This window comes from Bubalus bubalis, chromosome 3 (assembly GCF_019923935.1).
Source record: "Bubalus bubalis isolate 160015118507 breed Murrah chromosome 3, NDDB_SH_1, whole genome shotgun sequence".
Lineage (NCBI taxonomy): Eukaryota > Metazoa > Chordata > Mammalia > Artiodactyla > Bovidae > Bubalus > Bubalus bubalis.
This window is the reverse complement of record NC_059159.1, coordinates 39,248,648-39,274,425: the sequence shown is the minus strand read 5'-3', so window position 1 is coordinate 39,274,425 and position 25,778 is coordinate 39,248,648. Positions and strand designations below refer to the sequence as shown.

The following is a 25,778-nucleotide window of genomic DNA, read 5'->3' as shown; positions in this document are numbered from 1 at the left end:
CCGCAACATGTGGAATCTTCCCAGACCAAGGATCGAACCCGTCTCCCCTGCTTGGCAGGCGGATTCTTATCCACTGTGCCACCAGGGAAGTCTCTGTTTTCTCTATAGTAGCTGAGGCCAGCGCTGGTCTCTGGGGTTCCTGAGGCCATAGCACGTCCTAGCCATCTTTACACGGTATCAATTTTGCCTGAATATTTTGGGAAAGAAAAATGCTGTTATATAATCATGTTATATAATTTTTATACTAGTACAAACCCAAGTGTATTAAGTACAAAATTCACATCGGCTTTAAAGCCAAATAGGAGGCTTCAGAATAAAACAAAGCCCACCCCCCCAACTCTCTCTTGTTGAGAAAAGCTGATTCCTTTACATGCCCACATTCAATCCTCTTCTGGTGTTGAGCAGTTTTAGCTGAAAAGTTGGAGAAGCCATGGTTTGGGTGTTTCCTTGAGGGCTTTGACTGACACGGGCGGTCACTTCAAACAGTGGCTTGATTAATTTCTCGGTGGAGGTAAGTGTTCTCATTCAGGGCCTGCCGTGTCACTTGGAAGTGACATAAAAAATAGTTTCAGGGAAGGGACAGAAGAGGCCGTGAGTGCAGTTCAACCATCGGGACGCTCAGACAGCCACCTGGGTCTTCTAATAGCCAGTGGAGGCCGAGAAGGCGCCTCAGAGATGTGGAAGAGGAGGGCTCCCAGGCCCTGCCATTCAGTCATTATATGTACATATGGCTCGTCTACTGGCCGAATGAAGCCTCTTGTAGATGTTTTGTATCTGCTTATAGTTCCTGATAGGAAATGGGGTTCAGCTAACTGGCTCTTCAGTTTCCAAGAGCTTTAGCAGAATGGGAAAATAGAAGGCAGAAAAAACATCAGAGATCCAGGAAAGTACCACCCCACCTCCAATGGTGATGCTGGAAGTCTTTATAAACCAAGTCTCCCCAGCCACAGTCTCTGGTCCTGGGAAACGCACTGTCCTCAGGGAGAGGGTGAGAACCAGAGCTCATAAGGACAGGGGGGCTGCACATGGAATGTGGGACCTCAGCCTCCACCTGCCAGACAGAACTGAAGCCAGAAGGCAAGACCTGTGAGCTGGGGGCTGGGTCCAGGGAAGGGGCGGGGCAGGCAGGAGGATTAGCCTTTCACGGTGTTCCCCAAAGCTTTGTCCATCCACGCCCCCAGCAGCACTCCAGTGATGGGCAAACTGAGGACATGGTTAGATCCTTCAGGGGGTCCCAGTGTCACCCCTGCGGGCCTAGGGACTATGGCAAAGGAGGCTCAGATTTCCCTGGGGGCTGAGCAGTGCCCCAGGGGCCCCACTGGGGAGGACAAACAACAGGAAAGAGGAAGGGGTGAAGGACAGAGGTGGAAATAGGCAGGAAAGGTCCCCACACTGAGAAGCTCTGAGATCCGGGGTTTGGTCCTGGCCCTGCCTCTGACTGCTGTGTGACCTGGGGTCGTTCCTTCCCTCTCTGGGTCTCTGTTGCCTTCTGTGTGAAATGAGGAAGTTGGAGTAGTTCTGATATGCTGAGCAGGGGAAGTAGGGGGAGTTGAGAAAGACGGGCGTGTGTGTGGATTAAGAAGTGGTTTGGGAGAACTCTGTAGTATTTCAGGTGTCCTTTATTAGACAGCATGGGAAATATTGAAAGCTTCGAGTGAAAATGGTTACCCCTTTCCGGGGCATCTGATCTTGCTGGACACTGTGCTCGGCCCCCGAAAGCAGTCTTCTTGAGTTCTCCCAAGCCAGGAAGGCTTCCATTAGCCCTGTTTTACAGGCAGGCAGATTGAAGCTGAGAGCTTGCATCTCATAAGGCCTGAAGCCACCAAGCATGGAGACAGTGGAGCTGGAGTCCTGTCCCTGTCTGACTGTGGTCTTCATCCCAGAGCTGTCAGGGCACATGGGAACATGGACTCACGACCTGGGGTGTGAGTCCCAGAAACATGAAACATCACATTGGAGTGTGTTTCACATGTGAATTTCATCCTTAACCTGCTAACTTGAAACTCCAGCTGAACCATCATTAGGAGTCCCTCCCCTCCCAGACTCTTCAAGTTCTGCAAAAGCGTCAGGAATCTTGTGTGAAGCAGACCACAGGGGTGGGCTGCTATCTGTGTACCTGCTTCCCTTCACTACTGGTCTGTTGCTTGGGCAACCTTGTGGTCCCCTAAGGCTTCCAGGCCACACTTGGACAGACAGGATCTTAGTAAGCCTGAAGTCCCTGGAGGCTCCCCGCCTCCCTGGCACATCCTTGTTACCCACAGGCCCATGCCTCCTTCCGCTTTCTAGTCCTGAAGAGTCTCTCCCCAGAGTCACCTGCTGCCTCTCTCCTTCTGAGCCCTGCCCCCACCCCTGCAGGGAGGCCTTGGCTGGATTTAGAAAACAGGAAGGTGAGGTTGTGTTTAGGCAGCTTCTGCTTTCAACTCAACCGTCCCCAGGAAGAGGGAACAACAGAGGCTCGGACGTTTGGCTGGAAAAGGGTCAGGAGATGGAGCATGTGGGGTCGAGAATGGCCGTCAAAGGAAGGCTCCTCTCTCCTTTCCGTGGGCTTGTCTGGCTGGGCGACTGGGGTGGGTTTAAGAGCGCGTCTTCCCCCGTCAGCACAGACCGCTATAATGCACGCCTGAGAAGGAGCGGGCATGGGATGGGAAGAAGGGAGAGCTGAGCCTGGCCTCTGGCATCATCTCCGTCAGTAGCTCCTCAGTGGCCTTCCCCTCCCCTCCCCCCAGTTTTGGCTCCACGGGTGGAATTCTTGACTTGTGCCATGGGTGCACGGTGGGTAGTGGAGTGGGAACAGTTCGGCGGCTGGAACCAGCCAGAAATCACGTCAGTCAAACACACACCATTTCCTGACTCGGGGCACTGCAGGGGTGGGGGGTGGGAGTGGCGGCAGCTGCAAGGACAGCCCTGCGCTTGGGGAGAGAAAGTCATATCGACCGGCCCTCTCTGGCTCCCGCCCCTCCAGACCCTGGCAGGACCTTTGCTTGGCCAGGCTCCGAGCTGCCTGCTCACCCCGCCTGGCAGACTCTCTGCATCTGCCCTACTTCACAGGCCCGGGAGGCTGGCGGCGGACCAGCACTGGGCTCACGTCAGCAGCCGCCAGGGGATGGGAGAGGGCAGAGTCTCCAGAGAGGCCTGCAGCCTCTCTGGAGGTGAAACCAGGGCACCTCCGTGCAGAGGTGGAGGAGAGGTGCAGGCGTGGGGCCTGTCCCGGGCCTGGGAGACCCCAGAACACCTCGGTGCCCCCTCTCATCAAGTTCCTGCTCAGCAGGCGGGCCGGAGGTGCACACCCTACCCAGAGCCTGGGACACCCCCATGCAGAGCACCTTGGTGTCCCCCCACCCCTAATTCCCAGCCTCCCTGTGTCCTCTCTGTAGAGTTAGCACCCCAGTCGAATGAGGTAATGAGATAGCATCTCCTGGGCTCTTGTTACTGCCTTAGAATTAGGACTCCCAGCCTGGGCTCTGGTGCTCTGTTAGTTCAAGCCTCACCTAGTCTCACCGACGCTTTGTATCTGAGACCAGGGCTCCCGAACACCAGTCCACCGACAGCACAGAAACTCTTAGGTGCGTTCGAATAGTTACAGACTCCTGGCTTCACCCCAGAGCTGCTGATTCAGTAGGTTCAGGGTGGAGCCCATGCCATTGGTATTTATTTTTAAACACTTGAAGAGATTTTGAAGTCTGGCCAGGTTTGGGAGTCAGTGTTGTGGGAGAGAGCCCCAGAGCAGGGTTGGGAAGCTTTGGATTCTCTGTTCATCTCTGGGGTTCATCTCTGGAGCCTTTGCAGGATTGGCTCCACAGCTCTGGGCATCTGGTTCCTCATCAGGGATCCAGGGCTAATAATCCTCCCTGTGTCCTCTCTGTAGGGTTAGCATCCCAGTCGAATGAGGTAATGAGATAGCATCTCCTGGGCCCTTGTTACTGCCTTAGAATTAGGGTTCCAGACTGCTCCTCAACCCTGTCCAGGTGTCTGGCGTCCGGCCTCAGGAATGCAGAGGAGGGCATGTGGATGGCTCTATGCCGTCCAGCCCCGCTTCTAGGAACAGTGACTCCGGTGTGCCGGCCATGGCTCAGGAGGCACCTTACTGTATTCTCGGAAGGGGTGGAGGGAGAAGGGAAGTAGATCCCCCTGGACCGGGGCTCCGAACACTGGTCATCCTCAGCTGCGTTTCCTCCCTCCTGGCCCACACCACGCCCCTCTGTGTTTCAGGTCGCAGTCACAGCACGGGAAGACGTGCCCGCCTTCGGCCCACCCCTGCCCAGCCCCCCTGTTTTCCAGAAGGTAAGAAATTCTCCTTTCTGCCCCTCTCATATCTGAGACCCCCACACCTGAGTGGCAGGGAGTGCGGGGGGCCGAATTGGGCTGGAACTTTCAGGAGCACCTGCAGCAGGGTCAGGGGAATCTCCTCGTGTGGGGTCTCGCCCCACCTCTCCTTGTGCTGCCAGCCTGGCCCACACAGGGCCTTTCGTCAGGCTGTTTGACCCTGGGGTTGCCTTTCTGCCAAAAGAAGGGTTTACGCCATGATCCAGTCCCAGGAGCCCTGGGCACAGATGGCTTGCTGTCATGGAAATGCCACTGTGGGGTGTGAGGGTTGGTTTCCCAGCCCCGGGGAAGCTGGTTTCTGCGTTGGTATCTTAGCAGGTGGGCTTTGGCTGGGCTAGAGACGATGAAGTGTCAGACCTTTGAGGGGCTCTTCCCAAACCCTCTATTCTGCCTACCACTTCCTGTGGCTGAAACCCCTTGGGCAACAACAGCTATAAGGGTGGGATGTCTTGTCTGTTCCAGGGCCCGGAGTTTAGGGAGTTTCTGCTCACCAAGCTCACCAACGCGGAGAACGCTTGCTGCAAGTCGGACAAGTTTGCGAAGCTGGAGGTGAGAGCGTGGTTTCTGATTTTCCTCCTGCCCTCCCGGGTAGCCTTTTCTTGGGGGGGTTTGTTCTTGGGGGCTGTTTAAGATGGGGAAGCACCATCTTTGCCCCTCAGAGCCTTCAGCCTTGTGCTGGTATGGAGCTCACTCTTCTTGTGGGAACTCCATCCACACTTTAGGTCTAGTCAGCCATTCCCTGATCAGCACCTACTGTGTGTTGGACTCTCTTCTGTTCCCTGGGGTCCTGGAGACAGAGTTTCTGTCCTTAAAGAGCTTGTAGGCTGGTGGGACACAGGTAGGATGCAGTGCACTGGACTGTGATGGAGGCCGGTACTGAGGCCTCTTCTGCATCTGGGGAACGGAGGGTGTGTTCAGGGAAGGCTTCTTGGAGGAAGTGGCCCTTGAGCTGCTGAATCTGGATATCTGATAAATCTTTTGCCGGGAAGAAAGAATGAGAATCGTTATGCCAGGCATGAGAAACAAAGAGCATGAGCAAAGGCCAAGCAGATTCAGAGCATGACTTTGTGAGCATGACTCTAGAGGATTGAATGTGGCCTAAGCATTCATGTGGAGTCTGGAATGGTGGGAGGCCCCTTTGGCAATGCTAGGGGGTCAGATCAAGAAAGACTTCCAGCTAGAGGTGATGGGGCCCTAATAAAATACAGGAGGGTGTGGGAGAGAGGGGAGATTGAAGGGGAGGAGGGCAGGAAGGGTGGCCAGTTAGAAGCTATTATGGGAGTCCAAAAGACATAGTGACAGCTGCTTATACTGGGCCTAGGACATGGTTAGAATCAGAAAGACATGATGTTTATAAGGGTATGGGGAAGTGGGTTTGTGAGGTGGCTCTTGAGCCTTTGGCTTGGGCTCTTTGCTAACATGGGGACCACTGGAGATGGGCTCTATCTAGACCTGCTATTTGGAGGTGCTCACAAAGGCTAGGTTGCTGGAAGAGCCTGTTCTGGTCCGTGTGAATGCCCTCCCTCCACTGCGGCCCCCCGCCCTGCCCCTGACAATGAAGGCTATATACATGGCCCTGGATAAACATTTGGATGGAGAAGAGCTCTGGGTAGTTGGGTACATGGAGGTGGCGCCTGGGGCAGAGATCTGGGCAGGGAGTCATCAGGGCAGAGCCGTGGGAGGGCAGGATGGTCCAGGGAAAAGGGGCAGAGGGTAGAGGGCAGAAGGCCTGAGTTAGCTGCAGCATTTGTGAGTGTGGAGCCCAGACAGGAGGTAGGTCCACACGGTCGCCCGGATGCAATTGATCAGAATAGCAGCCCTTGGGCCAGGTGTCTGGATCCCCCCAGGGAGAGGGCACGCCTCTGCCACCAGTGCCAGCTTCACAACGCCCCTTTTCCCTTCCAGGACCGGACGAGGGCCGCCCTCCTGGACAACCTTCATGATGAACTCCATGCCCACACTCAGGCCATGCTGGGACTGGGCCCAGAAGAGGACAAGTTTGAGAATGGGGGCCATGGGGGATTCCTGGAGTCTTTTAAGGTACAGACACAAGAGTGGCTGGCTATTGCTAGGGCAGCGAGGTGTGTGTGGGGGGGGGACCCCCGGAAGACAGCAGGACAAAGTCCTCGTGATCCTGACCCCAGAGCCCAAGTGCCAGCCAGAGGGGGGCAGGCAGCAGGGGCATCACAGGTGTTTGCAGAGGGCAGGGGCATCGGGGAATGTGAGCAGTCAGAGCACCAACAGTGTCTCTGGCCGTCTTCTACCTCCTTTCTTTGATCTGTATCATCTCCTCCTGGCCTGGTCTGGTAGGCAGAGACAGGGGAAGCGTTAGCAGCAGGAGAAGAGCCTGTGCAAAATAAGAACATTACTGCTTTCATCTGCCTCTTTCTGTGGTCGGGGATGCCAGGGCAGGATAGCAGAGGCAAGGACACAAGCCCTAGGGGTCTCTGGCAGCCAGTGTGGGAGACTGCAAGGGTTGTTTCCAACTGGCAGGGCAGTGGAGAACCTGGCCAGGGCTGGTGGGATGGAGTTACAGGCAAGTCCTTGTGGACTTTGCAAAGTGGAGACTTTTCTAACCAGAGAGTGCTACTAAAATAAGTAGTGAACCTCCTGTCTCTGGAAGTGTTCAAGTCGGGCTTTGACAGACACTTGGGATAAAAGGTTAATCATCACATGCTTGCCAAGTGCTGGTTGGTCTACCCAGTGTTTACAGCCATCCTCCAATTTGAGCTTGGCTGTCAGCTTGTGCAATTGGCAGAACTTGGGTCTTATTATCGGATTGGTCAAAAAGGTCATTTGGATTTTTCCATAACATCTTATGGGAAAACCCTAACGAATTTTTTGACCAAATCAATATTTTTCACTCACACACCAGGGGATAGACTGAGTGAGGCCAAAGGGCTGCTCGAAATGTTACCCCTACAGGAGAGGCGGAGCCTTGTTTCAAACCCAGGTTTTCTGGTTTTTAGGTCTGTGTTCTTCTAGATTGCCCATTGCAGAATGATTTATAAAGCTGCCATTTTGATGGCAGTATGTGTGAGGTTGGGTTGGACCTGCCCATATTAGAATCCCAGCCCTATGTGATCCTGGGCATGGTCTTTAAAGTCTCTGTGCTGCGGATTCCTTACCAACAGTGCGGGGATGATTAACAGTACCTCTGTTGTGGAGTCAGTGGGAAAACTCATTGAAATAATGCCTGGAAAAGTGCATGTGGCCTGGAATACAAGAAGTGCTCAGTAGAAGTGTTAGCTGGTATTACTGTTTTCATGGAAAGTGAAAGCTTAATGCACATTATCCCATCAAAAGCCTCCCGACTGCCCTCTGTGCCCTGTGAGGAAGGCTGTTATTATGGGCATGATAATCTTGGTTTGATAATTCACACTCAGTTTTAATAATGATGGGTGTGATTTTACATGTGAGGAAGCTAAGACTCAAAGAGACAAAGCAGTTTGTCCCAAGTCACCCAGCAGACATGGGAGTTAAATCTGGGTCTGCCAGATTCCAAAGGCTCTTGTTCTTAACAGCTACATGACAGTGCCTCCTGGGTCACGACTCTGTTAGGACTCCACCCATGCTAGCCTGGCCTGGACAAGCCTGGGGTCCATCCCTGGCTGCCAGGCTGGACCGCAGAGAGCAGGGCAGGGCTCTGCTGGTCTAGTTGGGGCCAGCTGCTGAGATTCCTCACAGGGGTGGGGGTAGGAGCCAAGCTGCTTGCTGAGGCTGGTGGGAGATTCCTGGGGCATCTGTTTCAGTCCTGCTGGTCAGAGCCAGGCAGGGTGAAATAGAAATTGGGAGATCAAGAAGAAAGGGGGATGAGGGATAAGAGATGAGATGAAAGGGGAGGAAGGAGGGAGCCAGGTTGGCTAGCCCAGCCAAGAGAGGGGTGACCATACCAGGTAGTTGGGAAAACCTTTGTAGGCTCCCCCCACCCCCATCACAGCAAGCACATCAAGCTGTTCCTGAGTCCCACAGTCAATGAAATTCATGGAAGATTCGAGCTGCAGTTGGCTAGCTAACATCATGCTGTATATTGCAGACATGTAATGAAGCCTTTGTTGCTTTCGGTTTTGCAGGGTTTTTTCTGTATCGAGGAGTTAATAATTAGTTTTTTAGATTTCAAATGTTTCGATAACCTGAAAAAGTGTGTAGGCTGTGGACAGTGGATAAAATGGCCCCAGCAGCTACAGACAGGTTGTGGGTCTAAGGGAGAGTGGCCTGAGGCCATTTGTCCAGGCTCTTGCCTCCAGCTGGAGAAGCAGTAGTATCTTTGACTCCAGGGGGTCCAATTAAAGGGCTTTTCCAAGAGAGATGCTTCAAGACTTTATCATTGCTCATCTTTGATCCTGTAATCCAGGGAATCCATCTTTTCAACCCTAAATCCTTCCAAGTGTAGGCTGAAGATAGATTCGCTTCTGCTTTCCGCTTCCCTGTCTGTCTTTGAGGTAGCACTGTCGGGTAAGGGGAGGGTCGTGTCACGGTCACTGTCATGGTCAGTCACATGGTCAGTCACACCAACTAAGCCTTCAGAGCTCTGCCAGTTATGATCAGCTTCTTTTTTGCAAACCTTGCTGAGAACTCAAGTTCTTTCTCCCTGTCCCTTCCATCATTGCCTGCATGTCTCCCAAGCCGGGGGCAGGCAGGTGTAGTGGGAGGGTTCTGATGTTTGGGCCGTGCCTGTGACCTTGCCTTGGGTCTGACCCAGCTCAGGAAACCGTCTCTAGTTTTGGTATTTCTTTAGGGGCCACTTGAGTGGTGTTGGGTGTCAGAATCACTGGCATTCCCTTGGAACTCCTCACCCAGACCTCCATGGAATCTTTCATAGGAATGGTGCAGGAAATGACCTCAGGAAGAAAAGTTGCGTGTTTCATCTCTCTCCTGTCAAATTTCTCACCTCATAAGCATGTGGAAACAGAACTGAGAATTCCCAGGACTGAAAGCCATCTCAGCCCTCTCTCCCCTGGCCTCTGTGATTGTTCTTCTTCCACCTCCACGGCAGACCCCTCACTGCCCTGGGCTGTGCTGCCCGGCACACTACTTAGAATAGCTCTTCACCTGTTACTTCAATCCCCTTGGCTCTCATTTAAGCTTTTCTCTCATGAGAAACAGAACCATTCATTTGTGAGCATCAAGGCATGCTTTTCAAACTGAGATGCTTAGAGATATTCTGAGGAATCTGACTGTTTACAAACACTTTGAAATTTTGCACTTTTGCTTTAGATGAGTATCTATCTAGTGCTTCGCAGGTGGCGCTGGTGGTAAAGAACCCGCCTGCCAATGCAGGAGACATAAGAGACGTGGGTTCAGTCCCTGGGTCGGGAAGATCCTCTGGAGGAGGGCATGGCAACCCACTCCACTAGCCTTGCCTGGAGAATCCCATGGACAGAGGAACCGGGTGGGCTACATTCCACGGGGTCGCAAAGAGTCAGACACGACTGAAATGACTTAGCACGCATATACACATAAGTATCCATCTATCTGTACGTGCATATTTCTAATTATAGAGGCTAAACTTTTACCTTGAAACTCACCATTAAAAGATATTTCTATGGACTAGGTAGGTATATTGCAGATACAGTCCAGGGACCACTGTTGTTGGAGGTCTGTGAACATATTTTTGGAGTCTTGCAAGAAGACTTTTCTTTAAAAGGAGTGTACATTACTGAAAAATAGTGACCTCTCGACTATTGTTCTCGAATGCCATTCTGAGCCACTGCCACCTATTGATGAAGTTTTTATTCGTCCTGGCGGGCTACAGTCCAAAGGGGTGCAAAGAGTCGGAGATGACTGAGCGACGAAGCATGCACGCAATAAAAGGAAAAGAGTGATGATACTTGATGTATCCACATGCTATGTGAAAGAAAGTGAAAGTCGCTCAGTCGTGTCTGACTCTTTGCAGCCCCATGGACTGAATTCTCTAGGCCAGAATACTGGAGTGGGTAGCCTTTCCCTTCTCTATTGGATCTTCCTGACCCAGGAATCAAACTAGGGTCTCCTGCATTGCAGGCAGATTCTTTACCAACTGAGCTATCAGGGAATTAATACCCCTACCAACTGAGCTATCAGGGAATTAATACCCCAAGCAAGAAACACGGAGCTAGCCCTGCTAGCTAGCTAACCCTCCGCTGACCTCATCGTGAAGAAGGGGGATGAAGGACCATGGAGGGGATGGTCATGCAGTGTCAGGGAAACTGGGACCACAGCAACCAGGGAGTGGTCAGGTGACTTCCCAACCTCTGAGGGTATGTGGTAGGTGATGTACTGGTCTTCTCTGACCCCTAGTGGCAGGAGAGGAGCACCGAGCTGCAGAAATCCCTGTAGAAATCCCTACAGGCAGGGCAGCCCTGTAGCTTGTGGCTTGGAGCTCTGGTCTGTCGAGGTGGAGATGCAGAGGGATATTTCCTTATCCCACTGGGCTGCTAGAGGGACCGAAGACCCATTATGGACCTCAGTACTTCCTGATTAGAAGCCATCCCAGCAGGCCAGCAATTAGCACCTTTCTCTCCAAGGCCCTTCCCTGCCTCTGGTGCTTGCCAGAGTATCAGTAGGCATGTCTCCATTAGTGCTCATATCTGGGCACTGTGTCTTGAGTTTGTCAAATTGGAACACCACAAAACCCGTCTGTAAGCATGATAGGTTTGTGGTTGACCTGGAGGAGATGTGCTTTCTCCATGATGCTAACTGGTACTCAGCTCCCTTCCCCAGCTGAAATGAAGTCATGTGAGCAGGTACCCAGAAAGTGACTCCCTCTCTCTTTTCTGACTCTCCCAGAGGAGAACTCATTTGAAGGTAAGCCAGGAGGTGAACTGAGGGCTGGGAAACCCTAGTGACTGATGATGGTGATGCAACCGGAGGTGGTTGGCTGGTAGGAGAGCAGACTGTGAGGACAGGTAGGGATGGTTGTGTGAATTGGGAATAGACGAGTCAGAGACTCCTAGGGCTGGAAATGTTAAGATTTCAGATCAGTGCACAGAAGACCTTTCCAAAGGTCATGCTGTCCGCTGCTGGCACAGGCAGCCTTGAAAGCATGAGCTTGTCCGTGGGAAGCAGAGGGATGGTGCACTGGATGTGCTGGGGTGAGTGGGAACAGGTCCAGTCAGTCCCTGCAGGGCTGATGCTCCTGCAAAGGTTTCATGTGCCTTTGCACCCTTGCCTTCTTCTTTCTACAGCACTGCCCTCCGCTCTTGTCTTCACCCTTTACCTTCTGCCCAACTTGAGAAGCCTGGTGCTTCCAGCTCTACAGCAGGTTGAAACTGATGGAATACTTTAGACCATGTCACTGGGTGATTTTGTCCGAATAAAGCATTATTTTAGGGTTTGGAGGGAGCCATTGTCTTGCTCTCCTTTGGTCCTTAAGGGTGGAGGAGGAGGGCTGACCCTGAGCATGCAGGTATCACACGAGGTGTCCAGCACACCCATGTCCTCCTCATGTTTATGGACCAGAGGACTGTCTCTGAGAGGTTCATATGCTCTACTGGGAAGAACCAGGATGCAAACCCCCTCCTGTTTGCTTTGAGCAGCAGATGGCTGCCCTGCACATCCCTGGAATTCCCTGTCAGTCCATTATCTATCATTCTTGTTTTGTTGACTCAAACAGCGGCATCAGGGGCATTCAAGAAGTTTCTTCCCTGACATCACTGTTGGAGATTTTGTGTGTGTGTGTGTATGGTGGTGGTGGTGGAGGGGAGGTGCTAAAGCTTCATGGTTTCTGATCACCTTCAGTCCATCAACCAGTTGAATTATATGTTGAATCTGAACCACTTTTGGGATCCTGGAGCCCTTCTGTTCAGAGACCAGGTTCTGAGTTTGGGTCCTGGTTCCATCTCTTACCTGCAGTGTGACCTGGGTCATCATTTACCTGTAGGGACCTTTTCAATCGGTGCTGTCCTCTCTGCATCTGAGAGTGGCAGGATTCCATAAGATCATGTATGTGGAGCTCAGTAGACCAGATACCATCACACAGGGCTTATTACCCAGGTCAGATGTTCTCTGGAAAGAGACAGCAGGGAACACATCAGAACATAAATGACTAGTTGGCATGGCGTTGTTGATGGCCAGTGTTGGTGGCACCTGAGGGCACCCATGGAATGAAGCGATGCTGAGATTGATGGAGCACTTGATTCATTTAAGGATCTTTGATGTTTATCTGGGGACTTCCTAGCATGGTACCCTGCTTTCCCTGCCTTCAGTTCTCCAAAAGGTCCATGACTTAATGATCTTCGCATGATGAAATGAATAGAATGTGGTGGCTGTTTTAATCATGTTGCAGTAAACTGTTGCTCAGTGACTCTAGAGCCTAGAAAGGGAGAGAGGAGGAGAGAGATGAGATCCCTTAAGGGGTGTCTTTGGCTCAGACGGGAGAGGCTAGGTGGCATGAGGAATGGGAGGTTGATAGGTTTCATGCTTATTTGCAAACAGTGCTCCTTCCTGAACCAGCTTCTTTTGTCAGGACAGAAAGGCAGGCAGGTTGTGGTTCTCAGTGGGGCCAAAACCTGAATTCCTGACCTTGAGGAGACACCCTCAGCGGGTCTGCTGTGTGGGTTGGGGGCACCATTCATGCTGATTTCTTGGGACCACCGTGCTGCAGACCAAGCTCTTCTCTCGATACTTTAAGGGAGGGAAGGAGGTTAGCTCTTCCACGTGAGACCATCTGGAGGTTGGCTCGTGGAGTGTGTACGCTGACACATGCATGTGCGAGTGTGGGAATGAACCCCGTGAGGATGGGAGCTGCGTCTACATGTTCATCCTTCCACGTCAATTTTCTGAAGCTGAGGTTCTATGGGCTCACACAATAAGGAAAGTCCATTAGCTCACTTAAAACGGCCTGAGGTGGCTCATGGTCATCCAGGTTTCTTCTCCTTTCCCCTCTGGCATCCTCAGCTCGTCAGCTTCGTCCCTCAGGCTTGATGCCTCTTGGCCCCCAGCTGGCTGCTGTGGTTTTAGAAGCAGACATGTCACATTTCTTTTGGGGGTCATTGAGAAAACCTTTCTCCAACGCCCCCAGAAGGCATCCCCTCATGTTCTACTGGCAGGGGGATGAGGGGGTCATGATTTAGTCCTTTGTCTCAAGGAGGAAGAGGGGGCATTGGGTCAGTGGTGGCTCTGCTACCAACAAGTGGCGTGGCAGTGGAGGGGAAAGGCACCTGTTTGTGAGCAACTAAGGATATCTGCATCCATGTATGTTTGTATGTGGACCTGAGGCCCCGGGGCCCTGGACAGCTAATGAACGCAGAGGGCGCCCCCCACTGGCCTGGGTCTTTGGCGTCACACTACTTTTAAGGAACGTGTCCTGTTCCCCCAGCTGACGTGAATGCTTCTTGGGGGTAGGGGCTGAGTCTTCAACTTTTTTGACTCCCTTTCCTTAAATCTCCTTATTTCTGGCACAGTGCTGGGCACACGGGAGGCACACAACAAATGCTTACACTAACATTAGAGTAGCCACATACGTGGGTTATTTATGATGCGCTGGGCCCTCTGTGTGTAAGCTCACTAGAGCCCTGTGGTGTAGATCTCCTCCATCCCACTTCACAAGTAAGTCTCAGAAAAGCCGAGGAACCTACCAGGGACACCAGCTGATAGGTGGTGGAGCAGAGAGTCCAGATATAGTCCTGGCAGTAGGACCCTGGCACTCCATGCTGGTGATCTCTAAGCTGCATTGCCTCCTGGCTGTATTATTGAGTCACCGAATGAGTGTGATGAGAGAGAACTTCCCTTTCTAAACATTCAGGTCATCTTTGAAGGCATCCAGAACCAGGGAGTAGCGTCCACGTGGTAGGTGGGATCCTGTGAGCCTTCCCTGGTCAGGAAATCCTCCCCTGGGTCAAGCTGAGCACTGCCTCTGGAGGACCACTGCCCATGAATCTGGTTGCAGAACCACTTTGGTCTGCAGAGCCGCCTAAGGGCGTGGTCATCACCTCCCCGGCCCATCCCTGCCGAGGGCTCAGCAGCCTTGATTTGAGCTCTTCTCATCCCTGCCTGCTCTGTGACAAGCCCCTGGCCATCCTGGTTGTCCCCTCCTGGACACGTCACTGTTTGCCCACGTGCCCTTTGGGCTTTGGTGATCCTACATGGGCCTGAGCAGTTCCATGCCCCCAGCAAGAACCCACGCCTCTGCCCAGTCTGAGCATGCATCTCTTCTTCCAGCAGCTGTGTCAGTTTGGAGGCTTGTCTTCATAATCTCTTAAGCCCCTGCAAGTGTGAGGGAAGGCTCAGTGCATGGATTAGTAAGAGCTCCTTATGGTTCAGCAAGGTGAATGTATTCCACATTGCACACAGCACACTTTGGGATGATGGCAGAAGGACTAGCTGGTGCATAAATATAGAAATACATGTAATTTGTGCAAGAAAAAGTCAGATTGGGGTCAGGCACATGACCATATTTAGTCCCCACTTGTTCCTGCATGGAGTGCATCATTCTCGTTTTACAGACGAGGAAGCTGTAGCTTGGAGAGGTGGTAGCCAGACGAGGGTCACCTGGGTTTACTTGGCTGTCCAAACCTCTCTTTCCTCACCTATAAGATGAAGATAACAGCCTTTGTCCACCTTGCCAGGAGCTGGGACATTGGTCCCTAGACTCCTTCTGGCTGGTGTCCTCTCTGACCTCTGCCTGCAAACAGCCACGCATGCCCAGAGCATGGAGTATATTAAAACTGCAAACAGTAGTGAGTGTGAGCATGTGATCATGTGTGTACATGCTGAGGGCTGCGTCTGCAGACCCTGTCAAGCGGACAGGGTCATCGAAAGGGACCAGACTCCAGCCCTTAGGCCTCTGTCATCTGCTCTCCCCGCAGAGGGCCATCCGTGTGCGCAGCCACTCCATGGAGACCATGGTGAGCAGCCAGAAGAAGCAGCATGGTGGGGGCATCCCCGGCAGCCTCAGCGGGGGCATCACCCATAACAGCGTGGAGGTCACCAAGACGACCTTCTCGGTGAGAGCCGCCAGCCTGGGGGTGGCACGCAGGGCGCGGGGAGGATCCTCCCGGCCCCAGTTGGGGAGGCTGGGGCCAGGCAACTTAGAGCAGGGATGACAGAGGGAAACTGAGGCTGTTTGGGGAGTGAGCCCAGGCCTCTGAAATGGAGCCTGCATCCCTGGGGTTGGCCCGGCCTAGAGGCCTTTTTGTCATCCTGTTCCCCGAGTTTGCTTGACCACTGAGTCAACCTCAGAGCCAACCCTGCAAAATGGGCCTGAAGTGAGTCTCTTTGCTTCGGGGCTTGGGACCCCTGACTGCGAGAGGCGTGTCCTTGCTCTGTTCTTATTAATGATAACAGTAGCTGTCTCCCACCCTGCCCCCACCCACTTTGGGCTTTGCTGAGCACTAGGCACTGAGCTATATCATTCATGAACATTATCTGATCCATTCCCGTGACAGCTCCTGGAGGAAAAGGAGGCCCAGAGGGTTTAAGTGACTTGCTACAAGTCACCCAGCTAAGCTGAAGAGCTGCGATTTGAATGCAGGTCTCCCTGATCCAAAGTCTGAGTTCTTAGTCACCGTGTAGACGGTTCTCAAGGAAGGAACCTGGCAGGTCTGTGGGTTTTAGTCTGGTCAGCTCACACCAGAGGCTGGCCAGGCAAGGAGCCAGTCAGTTCTTTAAAAAAGCAAAGTGACTTTGCATTTGCATGGATTAGACTTTTTTCTTTTCATTGCAGAACATGTCTACCACGATACTAATCATTAGTATTATAAATAATGTCCCACAATTTATTTATTTATTTTCTGGCCATACTCCATGGCACGTGGAACCTTAGTTCCCCAACCTTAGTTCCATGCTTCCTGCATTGAAAAGTGGTCTTAACCGCTGGACTGCCTGGGGAGTCCCTTGCATAATTCATTTAACTTACCAAATGTTTTCATAGCTATTATCTGATTCATCCCACCAGGTCTGTGAATGAGCAGGGCAGGGCTGTTTTATCTTTATTCTGTGGATGAAGAGACTGAGGCCCAGAGGGTTTTGTCACTTGCCCAAGGTTGAACAGCACGTGGAGGGCAGAAGTTGGGACCTGAGTTAGGAGCCTGGTGGGCTCTAAAGGTTGGCCATAGGCTCTCATCTCCCCCTCCATGGTCTCCCAGCTCTCCATGGTCCCCTTGCCTGTGGCTGAAGCAGAGCCACATTCTTGGGCTCCGCCTGCCTGGAGCTGTGTGTGCACCTGACTCTGCTGCTCTCAGTCTTATTATTGGGTCCAATCTGTGACACCAGCTTGGACCCATTTCTTGGTAGAGTCAGGAGCCCAGGCACATGTGCTTGTCTGTTGGTGGGTTGCCATATGACCTAGGCCAAATCTCCTCATCCCTGGGCTCCTTAGCATCCTCACTGGTAAAGGCCAGAGACTGGTCCAGGTCTCTCTCAGGACTCTCAGCTCTGTGGTTCTCAGTCTGAGTCATCCTGTCCTTCTAAATATGTGGGACTCTCCTTAGGGTGACCCTGACCTCCAGGAATTCTGGTTTTTGGTAGATTGTTACCTGGGTAACAGGTTTGGCTTAAGAACACAGGAAAACAGGCTGCAGGTGGGTTGAGTCTCAGGGTCCCAGCTCCCATTCCCCCATTATTAGATCTCACCTTCCTGGCTGGCTTGCTGCTTTCTGGGATCTCCTCCAGACCAGGGCCTATTTGTAGGTGGGAAAGGTGGACAAGGAGAAGGAGGGCTGAGTTTGGGGGGTCAGCACTCACTCTGGCAGTTTCATTGGCAGCCTCCGGTGGCGGTGGCAACGGCGAAGAACCAGTCACGGAGCCCCATAAAGCGGAGGTCGGGGCTCTTCCCCCGTCTGCACACGGGCTCTGAAGGCCAAGGGGACGGCCGGACACGATGGTAACTGTCAGTTCTCCCCACTGCTGCAGCTGTCAGAGGCACACCTTGGGGAGGGCTTGGCATAGATCGGGAGATGGCTTCCTGTTGAACCTGGTCCCCACTTCAGACACCTGCACACCCCTGTCACTCATTCACCTCTTTATCCACCAAGGCCGGTTTGGGCGATCTCTGCACAGGACTTTCCGAAGCTGTACAATTTGCATTTTGACCCCAGACTAGAAACACCACTGGGCTTCCCAGGTGGCACTAGTGGTAAAGAACCCGCCTGCCAATGCAGGAGACATACGAGACGGCAAGATCCCCTGGAGGAGGGCATGGCAACCCACTCTCTTGCCTGGAGAATCCCATGGACAGAGGAGCCTGGTGGGCTACAGTCCATAGGGTTGCAAAGAATTGGTCATGACTGAAGCAACTTAGCATGCACGCATGCAGAAATGTCACTACAATTCTTTTCTTTCTTTGCCCCCTTCTTCAGTGCTTACTCAGATATCAGCTCTTATGGAAACCTTTGCCTGATTCTAACAGGCAAAGTTCATCAGACCTCCTCTGGGTTTCTAGAATGCTCTTTCTCTCTCTTTTTTGTTTTAAAATAACTCTCATATTGCATCATACTTCACCAGTTCCTGCTAATGGCCATTCTGATCATTTAATCACTGAGCCCACTTATCATTTAATTCAGTAAGCAGCATCATTGAGTGCCTGCCCCATGCTGCACTCCGTGCTCTGTCAGGAGCTACAGAAGATGAAAACTTGCCTTTGGAAGCTTACCATCTTGTGAAGGGAAGGGAGGCATTGGTGTCTAGGCCTCCAAGTTGTCTGTCTGCAGCTCTGGATGGTGCACCATCCGCTGGGCTTGAGCATGCAGAACCAGGGGCATGTTTATAGAAGGGGCTGAAAAAGCTCTATTTGAAACCTGTAAATGTGAGTAAGTCCTTGTGGGCCCTCCAAGAGAGAAGGGCAGAGTTGGGAGTGATCAGATTGCAAGTCTTGAGCTTAGGAGAGAGCTCTTGACTGGAGAGCTCCTGGGAGCTCCTGGGGTGAAAGTGATGTTTAAAGAGGGACCAAAGAATATGGCCACACCATAGGGTGTATAGAATGCCTGGAGAAGACCTGCGTTTAGGGGCAAGTGGAGAGAGGAAAGCCAGTAAGGAAGATTGGGAAGAAGATGAAAGAGGACAGAGCCTGGAGATACAGGGGTAGGGGATGGATCTCAGAGGCCAGGAGAAGAGACATTCCTGGAGGGAGAGTCAGCTGTGCCAAGTACACAGAGAAGTCCAACTCAAAGACTCAGACCCCGCTTGGGTTGACAACCAGGAGATCATTGTGAAAGTGTTAGTTGCTCAATTGTGTCTGACGCTTTGAGACCCCATGAGACTGTAGCCTCTGTCCATGGAATTCTCCAGGCAAGAATACTGAAGTGGGTAGCCATTTACTTCTCCAGGCGATCCTCCAGACCCAGGGATTGAACCTGGGTCTGCCACATTGCAGGCACATTCTTAACTGTCTGAGCCACCAGGGAAGCCCTAGGAGGTCATTAGCACCTCATTAAAAGTACATTGAGGCACTTCTTGCCTCTGGGATGGCTCTAATAATAATAATAACAAAAAGACAAATAATAACACATGTTGGTGAGGATATGGAGAAACTGGAACTCCCTTGCATAGCTGGTGGGAGTGTAAAATAATGCAACTGCTTGTAAAAAACAGTCTGGCAGTTCCCCAGAGGGTTAAACAGAGAGTTACTGAATGACCCAGCAGTTCCACTCCTAGGTATGTACCCAGGAGAAAGAATATATATATGTCTATATAAAAAGTAGCATGCAGATATTCATAACAGTGTTCTTCACAATAGCCCAAAGTGAAAACAGTCCAAATGTTCATCCCTCGAAAAATGGATAACTGAAATGTGGTATATGCATAATGTGGAATATTACTTTGCAATAAAAAATAATGAAATTAGCATGGAATATTGCTTGCAATAAAAAGTGGTGAAATACCATAGTACCTACTATGGCATAGATGAACTTTGAAAATGCTATGCTAAGTGAAAGAAGCCAGTCACAGAAAGACCACACTACGTCGCATGATTCCATTTATACGGAATATCCTGAATAGGCCAATCCATTGAGACAGTCGACCAGTGGCTGTTGGGAGAGGAGAGAATGGGCAGCGACTGTAAGTGCATCCAGAGTTTCTTTCAGGGAGGCTGAAATATTCTGAAATTAGATTCTGGTGATAGTTGTACAACTCTGTGAATAGACTGAAAACCATTGAATTGCACACTTCAAATGGGTGACTTGTATAAGGATTATATCTCAATAAAGCTATTATACAAATAAAAGTTCATTGAAGACAGGGCCATCATGTCTTCAAAAGTGAGCAGGCAGTGGGTGTCAGGACTTGGTCTTTGTTAAGCTAGAAGAGGAAGAAACCCTGGAGCTCCAGACTGAAAGTGACCCACTTCCCAGCACAAGGGCCACTTCATCACCTGGACCCAGGGAGCTCGTTTTACAGTCTGTGTGAAGTGTAGCCTCTGGAGTTGAGCAGTGGTAGCCTGGATAGCACCCTGGGGAGCCCATGTGCCTTGGATTTTTTTTCCCATTGAGGTGTGGTTGTCCCAGACCCCCTCCATTCCTTTTGTGGCCTGCTCTTGACCTAGAGCTCTGCTGCGTGAGATGGCCAGCCAGGGGTAGGGGATGGTGGACTTGTGCTTGGGGGCACCAGCCTAGAATTCTTGCTTGATGACTCTTGACTCTCACCCGGGAACCTGGAGTAGCCTCTGATGGAGCAGAGGATTCGGTGGTCTGCCGCAGTGTCTGAGGAGGTCTGGGTGGGAGTGGAGGTCCTGGTGGCCATGCTGTCAGGGGGGCACTATGACCCCACAGGTCCCATGGTGCTGAGTGCTGGCGGGGGGCTGTGGACTGGCCCCCTGGCCTCACTCCTCTTCATCCTCCTTTCCGCAGTGACAGTGCATCCAGCAACCCCAAGACCCCGGAGGGCGGACACTCTTCTCAGGAGATAAAGTCTGAGACCTCATCCAACCCCAGTTCTCCGGAAATCTGCCCCAACAAGGAGAAGTAAGAAAGTGAGGTGGGGTGGGGTGGGGGCTTTAGCCAGCCGGGACCCCAGAATATGTGCTCCACTCCCGCCGGCTGACAACCAGCTTCTCTTGCCTTGGGAACTCTCTGGAACACAAAAGCCAACACCAAAGCAGGGGCCTGCTGGGGGCGGGGTGTGCTGGGGGGCTGCTGGTGGGCAAGCTCAGGTCTGCCGGGCCTGCCTTACCCTCAGTCTCAGGGAGGGCCTGTGGGGGGCGTCTCGGCGTGTGACCAGGGCCTGCCTGCCTTCCCGTTCCCTGCAGGCCCTTCATCAAATTGAAGGAGAACGGCCGAGCCAACATCTCCCGCTCCTCCTCCAGCACCAGCAGCTTCAGCAGCACAGCTGGGGAGGGCGAGGCCATGGAGGAGTGTGACAGTGGGGTAGGTGCAGCCCCGTCCAGCCCTGGGGAGCAGCGAGGGGCACCCTGGGCCCAGGCGGATACTGCTCTGTGCATTAAAATAGCTCCTGTGGGCAGAGCCTCATACAGGCTTGGCGGATAAAAGGGGAAGGGAGGAAACGGGAGAGGGCCCAGTCAGTCATGTCCACCCTCTGGGAGCAGTGGTTCAGGGTGGGGTGGGGGGGTCCTCCCCCAGAGTGACACTCCCTCACTCCTCAGAGTGATACTCCCTCAGGAGTATCAGCAGCAGGGGTCAGAGGTCAGACTGAATGGTGCCCCTGTGGTGGGCTTCCCAGCTGAAGGAGGGCTCGTCTCTCTCCATGGGGCTGGGTCAGGGGCAATTCCTGGGGGGCAGGGAAGAGGTTGGAATTGAGGCTGGAGGCAACAAAGGGACAGAGCAGGTCCAAGTGGGGTAGTAGGAGCCTGTCTCAGGCCTGCCGAGGGTGGGACTGCCCGGCTCATCCAGCCTCTCTCCCCAGAGCAGCCAGCCGTCCACAACCTCTCCCTTCAAGCAGGAGGTGTTTGTCTACAGCCCGTCCCCAAGCAGCGAGAGCCCCAGCCTGGGGGCAGCCGCCACCCCCATCATCATGAGCCGGAGTCCAACAGGTTGGTGGTGTCTTGTGGGCGGTGTGGACCATGAGGCTGGCAGGGGCGGGGCTGTGGCCTGGCCGCTGTTGGTGGGGTTCAAGCCCCAGGCACACTGAATTGTCCTGTTTCCATTTCAACCCCAAAGTGTTAGGGCTTCCAGCTCTGCTGGCTCACCACATCTGTTCATCCCCCTCCAGAGGCTGTGTTATCATCCCCTCCATATTCGTGGGGAAACTGAGGCTCAGAGAGTTCGGTGATATGCCAGAGGCGTTGAGACAGTGTGATTGGAAAGCTGAGGCTCTTTCCCCTGACCTCTCCATTAGCCCATCACCAACCCAGGGCCTCTTTGTCACAGAGACCATCTTGATAATACAGCGATAAGGAGTGGGAAGCGTGGTACAGGTGGACGGAACCGCAGTGGGGAGGCCTGGGGGGAGCTCCAAGGCCGTGTTCTGGACCCACACGTGGCTCAGTGCTGCTGAGTGCACGGAGGGGACGTGTCAGAGGGCAGACATCGGTTAGACAGTAGGAGCACCACGGGGACCCTGGTGAGGATTTTGCTTCATCCTGCCCCCAGTGGGAGACATTGGAGGGCCTTCAGTCTTTAAAGGTCCTTAACTAGAAGGAGGAGAGAGACTGTGTTGGTGGCTGCAGCCGGCTGAATAGACAGGGTTGGTGGGGAGTGGATGCAGGGAGGGAGAGCAGTGAGGGGTCATGGTGAGTGGTGAGGGGTCACAGGGCCATGGATGGTGTCTGGGGTGATGGGAGAAGGATGTGGATTCAAGGCGTGCCCAGGTTCAGTAGTGAGGACTCAGGGAAGGCAAAGAGTGTGGGCTTTTCAGGTTTCTGTGATCCCTGCAGTCAGGCAGAGAAGGAGGAGCCAGCTCTGGGGAGCAAATGAGGGGTTGGAGCCCAAGGGGTGTCCAAGCAGACATGTGTGGTTGGCACCACTGGGCACTGGGCGTGCCTGGAAATCAGAGTGTTGGTCCTGCCCCGAGGAGGGCAGTATTATGTAGTGGAGGACTCTGGGGCTTGGCTCCAAATCCTGGGTCTTCCACTTACTAGTGATGTGCCAATGGGCAGGTTACTGAGTCTTTTCTGTGTCTCCGTTTCCCCAAACGAAAAATGAAGGGAAGGGAATATTTCCTACCTCATATGGTTGGTTGTGTGATGAGCAAGTGAGCTTATGGTTATAAGAGATGCAGAACTGTTAGCCTAAGTATTTATTGAATAACAGGAAGAAAACAATAGTGTAATGAGTGGTTCTCAGCCGGGGGAGATGTTGCTTCCTAGGGCATGCTTTTCAGTGTCTGGAGGGTTTTTGATTTTCATGATTGTGGGAGGGGAGTGTGCTGCTGGCATCTCCTGGGCAGAAGTCAGGAATGCTGCTAAGCGCCCTACAGTGTGCTAGGCAGCCCGCCTGCCCCACAACAAAGAGTTATCTTGCCCATAATGTCGGGCTGGGGTTGAGGAACTTGAGCTAAATGATAGATACATTTAAGGCCAGAGGGCCAGCAGGGTCATTTAAACCACAGTGCTTCTGGGGTTCTCATGGTGAAGAAATGTTGACAAATAATGACATGCGATGTTAGGGATAAAGAGAAGGCACGGTTCCCAAGTAAACAATCCTTATGTTAGGGTGGCAACCTTCTGTGGCTGAGCAGCCATGGAGCTGGGTTCTTATCCTGGTGCAGTGTTAATAGGCCCACCTCTCTGAGTCTCAGTTTCCTCATCTGTAAAGTGGGGTAGTAATGTGAATTTCCTGATTTTTTTTTTCAACAAGGCTTATTAATTAAATATTGAAGGAATGATTGAATCTGTAACCAAGCCTGGATCCTACTTGATAGTAAATAAATATCAAAATTAATAAGGTTTTGAGTAAAAGGAGGTGTGACTTGCTGAAGTTCACCTGGGGCAGAAGGGGACCTCCAATAGGTCTGCGATTCCGGCCGGTGCTTATTGCAACCCCACCTCCCATGGAGTGTTTAACCCTGAGGGGGGCCGCCTCTCACTCCCAGCCCCACAAGAGTTGTGCTTTGTACCTGTAGGGCTGGGGTGGGCTTGTGGAGATCTGGAAACCTGTTTTAGAGGAAGAGACAGGGGTGAGGGGAGGGAGGTGGCTGGGAGGGCTTGACATCGGTCTTCCATAATCTCCAATGCCGTGGCCATTGGTCATTTCATACGTGAGCTCCCTGGGATCCTGAGAGGGTGCTAGCGGCTCTCACATAAAGGTAGTCATAGCACCGAGTGGAAGCCTTGAATATAAAGCACCAAGAGTAAGTCAGCAGTTTCTAGATGAAGTATACCAAGCTGTAGATTATCTCAGCCAGAGGAAAACCAGAAAGCCAAGGGAGCACCCTGCCAGTGGTGTGCTGTCAGCGTTCAACAACTGGCTGTCCCACCACACACACACACACACGCACACACACACACACACACACACACACGCACACACACACGCACACACACACACAGGCATATGTTTACTGTGAGAGTTGGACTGTGAAGAAGGCTGAGCGCTGAAGAATTGATGCGTTTAAACTGTGGTGTTGGAGAAGACTCTTGAGAGTCCCTTGGACTGCAAGGAGATCCAACCAGTCCATTCTAAAGGAGATCAGCCCTGGGATTTCTTTGGAAGGAATGATGCTAAAGCTGAAACTCCAGTACTTTGGCCACCTCATGCGAAGAGTTGACTCATTGGAAAAGACCCTGATGCTGGGAGGGATTGGGGGCAGGAGGAGAAGGGGACCACAGAGGATGAGATGGCTGGATGGCATCACTGACTCGATGGACGTGAGTCTGAGTGAACTCTGGGAGTTGGTGATGGACAGGGAGGCCTGGCGTGCTGCGATTCATGGGGTCGCAAAGAGTCGGACACGACTGAGTGGCTGATCTGAAAGGATCTGAAGCACATAATTTATAAATAATGATATTAACAAAATATACAACATTCTTTACTATAAATTCCTCAGAGTCAATTGATTCTCACAAAATGCTTTTATTGATATTTGCCCAACCGTTGTATCTGTAGAAAACATAAAGTTCCAGATGATGAATGAGTGTAGTTTTGACATGAATGTTGATTGATATTATTTTGTCCGTGATGTGAGCAGCTTCTCTGCTGAATCAGATAATAGTTTTCAAATACGAAAAGAGTGTTTTCTCAGTTTTTTGTGCCATTCACAATGTAATGACTAGAGACGAACACATTTTCAAGTATAATCTGTTCTATTAACATGTGCTCCATGAGTTTTTTATGTCTAGACAAGAAAACATTAAATTAAGCTCTGATTTGTAGTGTGTGCTGACTTCCGTGGTGTGACTGTTCCTGGCTGATCTCAAGCATCCATGTGACATGGAGTTGGGAAGAACTACTTGACACAATGGGGGCTTCCCTGATGGCTCAGTGGAGAAGAATCCGCTTGCAGTGCAGGAGACACGGATTGGACTCCTGCGTCAGGAAGATCCCCTGGAGGAGGGCATGGCAACCCACTCCAGTATTCTTTCCTGGAGAATCCCATGGACAGAGGAGCCTGGTGGGCTACAGTCAAAGGATCGCAAAGAGTCGGATGTGACTGAGCGATGTGTGAGCGACTAAGCACACACAAGCATCAGACATAATGGATGTAAATAATCTTAGGAGGATAAATAATAGTAAAATGTACTGAAATAACTAGATGACTTCTGAGTATTTATTACCTTTGATGAATATAATTTGTTTAATTGTAAGCTTGTAGAATTAAAAAAAGATAACTGTGTAACAACCAGCTCATGACATTTCTAAAAATGTGAGAGTTGGCTCTTGTGAATTGGCACAGGTCAGCTAGAGTGCCTAGTGGAGAGGACACCCCCTGCTTCTCTGGGGCTCCCTATCCAGCTCCTACCCGCTAGCCCCAGTGACCTCTGTAGCCCCACCCTCCTCTCAAGGGCATTCTTCTTTTTCCTAGATGTCAAAAGCAGGAACTCCCCGAGGTCAAACCTGAAATTCCGCTTTGATAAGCTCAGTCATGCCAGCTCCAGTGCGGTAAGGATCTGGGGACGTTGGGGGAGCGGGGGGAGCCTTCCACCTCCCACGTGCCCATCTCCTCCAGAAGCCAGACATCCTTCCTGGGGTTGGAGGAAGAGGGTGCCTCACACCTCACATGGGGGCAGGGAGGAAGCTCTGGTCTGATCTGGGGGTGCCATTGGTTCCCCTTGGTCCCCATGGTGCAGGCATCAGCCTGGGGTTCACCAGCCACCTTTCCACACCTCCTGTGTCAGAGCCACACCCTTGGACAGAGGCAGATACAAGTTGGAAATTATTGGCTTCTGGGCCTCATGTCCCTTCCCAGGCTCTCTGGAGAGATGAGCACCGAATATACAGAAGCTGTAGTCACTGGGGATTATGTGGTCTAGTGATTTAAAACTCTCATACGGATTTTTCTTGAAACAGGGTCACTAATGTGAAAGAGGAGTCCTTCGCTTGTCAAAGGTGGGTCAGGTGTTGGTCCTGCTGTGGCCACGAGGGAGGGTGTGTCACTAAGATTCAGCGTACTGGTGGTCTGATACCCAGAGAATGGCCAGAGAGATC

The 25,778-nt window shown here is 52.0% G+C and overlaps 1 protein-coding gene across 9 annotated transcripts in view; it reads left to right on the top strand.

Moving 5' to 3' along the window:
• Nucleotides 1-25,778, top strand: part of RAP1GAP2 (RAP1 GTPase activating protein 2) — a 219,175-nt gene that overhangs the window by 188,328 nt on the left and 5,069 nt on the right. For 8 of the 9 annotated variants that reach the window (XM_045164911.1, XM_045164909.1, XM_045164906.1 and 5 more), the window contains 10 exons: nt 4,210-4,281; nt 4,786-4,872; nt 6,229-6,363; nt 15,111-15,248; nt 17,007-17,125; nt 20,088-20,201; nt 20,486-20,603; nt 21,100-21,226; nt 25,156-25,232; nt 25,641-25,679. In XM_045164911.1, coding sequence (XP_045020846.1) covers nt 4,210-4,281; nt 4,786-4,872; nt 6,229-6,363; nt 15,111-15,248; nt 17,007-17,125; nt 20,088-20,201; nt 20,486-20,603; nt 21,100-21,226; nt 25,156-25,232; nt 25,641-25,649 — 996 coding nt within the window. In that variant the 3' untranslated portion in view covers nt 25,650-25,679. The remainder of the gene's footprint in view (nt 1-4,209; nt 4,282-4,785; nt 4,873-6,228; nt 6,364-15,110; nt 15,249-17,006; nt 17,126-20,087; nt 20,202-20,485; nt 20,604-21,099; nt 21,227-25,155; nt 25,233-25,640; nt 25,680-25,778) is intronic. The other variant, XR_006640809.1, reaches the window with a different exon arrangement.